At 39.9% G+C, this 2426-nt stretch overlaps 1 protein-coding gene across 1 annotated transcript; it reads right to left on the reverse strand.

Moving 5' to 3' along the window:
* Positions 1 to 582: 582 nt before the first annotated feature.
* Positions 583 to 1506, reverse strand: LOC142470942 (olfactory receptor 11A1-like). The gene has a single exon (XM_075577748.1). It carries the CDS (start codon positions 1504 to 1506, stop codon positions 583 to 585), a length of 924 nt encoding a protein of 307 aa, XP_075433863.1.
* Between the last annotated feature and the right edge of the window lie 920 nt (positions 1507 to 2426).

A 2426-nucleotide genomic window follows, 5' to 3' on the forward strand; every position in this document is an offset into this window, starting at 1 on the left:
TAAGAAATGCCTGAGCCAATCAGATTGAAGATTCCCAGTAGTAGAGGTGCAAGCAGGCTTTTCAAAGTTTCTCTAGCAGAGCAACGGGCTTCGATTTCAAGCCAGAAAAGCCTGCCTGACAGATTCTAAGTCCCCACTTTTAGCAGCCAAGTTCTCAAAATCTATTGGAGCTGACGCGCCTGGAAACTGATGCTGATTTCGGTTCCAGAGGATCAATGGTAGCTCGCAGTCAAAAGAATCCAACTTCTCAGAAGAGAAGGGAGCAGTGGCGTGTGGAATTTCACGCAGATTTGGGAACCAGGAGATTCCGGGCTAATTCCAGGTCAGGGGAAAACTCTTATTTAGAGATCCCTGCACCTAGAACACTCTAGTTTTTTACCCCAGACTCCCCGTAAGTGTGTCTTTTCGTCTGTATTTTGTGTATCATAGTGTGTAAGCGAATTTGTGCAAATACATTTCAATTTATTTCACTACCTTGTTTTGCTCAGTGAATGATCCGGTTAAAAAGGTGTAAATTGCCTGGTCTCCCGTGACAGTAATTTATATTTTATCTTCTATGTCTGTGCCCCATATGTTGTTTCTTTACATTTGGAGACATTTCCTCAGAGCTGCTCTGATCTCCTGATTCCTCAGGCTATATATTATGGGATTAAATAATGGAGTCACTACTGTGCACAGCAGAGAAAGGACCTTGTTTAAGTTCTGTAAGTGTCCTCTGGATGGAACTATGTATTTTGCAATCAGTGTCCCATAATACACACACACAACTGCTAGATGAGAGCTACATGTGTAGAATGCTTTCTGTTTCCCAGTGGTGGAGGGGATGCGGAGTATGGTGAGTGAGATATAAACATATGTTAAAAGGACAAACACAAATGGAAAAAGAAGTATAGGGATGGCTAGAACAAAACCTACTATTTCCACAATGGATGTATCTGAACAAGACAGTTCTAACAAAGGATCAAACTCACAGTAGAAATGGTCAATGACATTGGGGTCACAAAATTGTAACTCCCATACCTGCCATGTTCCAATAAGTGTCAGCATAAACCCTAACAACCAACACAGAGTAGCTAAGATATTGCATAGACTGGCACCCATAATACTGGTATAATGCAGCGGGTTACAGATAGCCAAATATCGGTCATAAGACATCACTGTGAGAAGAAAACATTCAGAGGATGCTGAAGCACCATTGAAGAAAAACTGTGTTATGCAGCTAGCAAGAGGGATGGTGGCCCCTTCTTCCAATATAACCTGCAGCATTTGAGGGACAATATTTGTAATGATCAATATGTCAGATACAGACAAATGACAGAGGAAAAAATACATTGGGGAGTGGAGCTGCTGACTGGTTGTCACTAATCCAATGATTAGGACGTTCCCAGTAACTGTTACAATGTAAACTATGAGTAACAATGAGAAGACTAATATCTTGAGGCCGTGAAGATCTGAAAATCCCAAAAGCAGTACTTCTCTGACTGTAGTCTGGTTGTCCTGACTCATTGACTGATGAGGAGAAACGTCAGATCTCAAACAGATTGGCATCGTCCCTGTATCATTTCAAAGAGAGAGAGAGAGCTCAGTGTAACACACATTACAGAACATTCAGTTACAGAGATTGTAATAATTTCATAATCTGTCATTATTGGACCATTAGAAATCTTAACAGTAACAATGTATCCATGGATTAACACGTTTGCATCTATCATCATGTAGAGCAGAGTACTTGTAGATACACCTGTATTTGTCACATTGATCAGTTAATATTTACCACAACTTGCAGCAACAAAACACCATCTACCATCATGTAACGACTGCTCTTTAAATGGATATTTATGTTTAAATAGAAAACATAAAAATAGACCTGACCCATTGGACTCTATTTACAAAGTGGTGCTAATCCATTACACTCTTCCCAGAAACAGAAGACACATTATATCTCATTCACTGAATGGCCCGTTAGATGTCTTCTTCTGGTGCTGGAAGGTGACTCATGGAATAGTCCATAAATAAAAAAAAAAATACAAAATCAGGAACAAATGTAGAAATTCCCAATGCTATAATAACACAAATCAGCATACTTATTAGCAAGCTGTCTATAAACCATGACAAAAAAAATCCAATACTTAAAAGAGAAGCTGTCACACATGTGCTTCACACTTTGTGCTTCAATAAATACTTGTAAAAGGGTAACTTGACAAAGCGCTCTGTGAAGCGTAAAATGTTGGTGGGACTTTTTTGCCCTTTTCTTGTCTTCGTGACCATTAAATAATAATACATTTTCATGGGAAACGCACTCTCCTGTTTATTCGTCTATGGACACTTGTTGTAGTGCTCTGCCACTCTTCTTTTTTCTCTTGCCATATCTACCGGACGGAGGCACACACAAGGACCCCCACCTTTGGATTACATGGACGTTGCAG

This window comes from Ascaphus truei, chromosome 20 (assembly GCF_040206685.1).
Source record: "Ascaphus truei isolate aAscTru1 chromosome 20, aAscTru1.hap1, whole genome shotgun sequence".
In the NCBI taxonomy this organism is placed as follows: Eukaryota; Metazoa; Chordata; class Amphibia; order Anura; family Ascaphidae; genus Ascaphus; species Ascaphus truei.

Excerpts from the sequence above, each read along its gene's own strand:
- LOC142470942 (XM_075577748.1), bottom strand. The coding sequence starts at position 1,506 with ATGAGTCAGGACAACCAGACTACAGTCAGAGAAGTACTGCTTTTGGGA.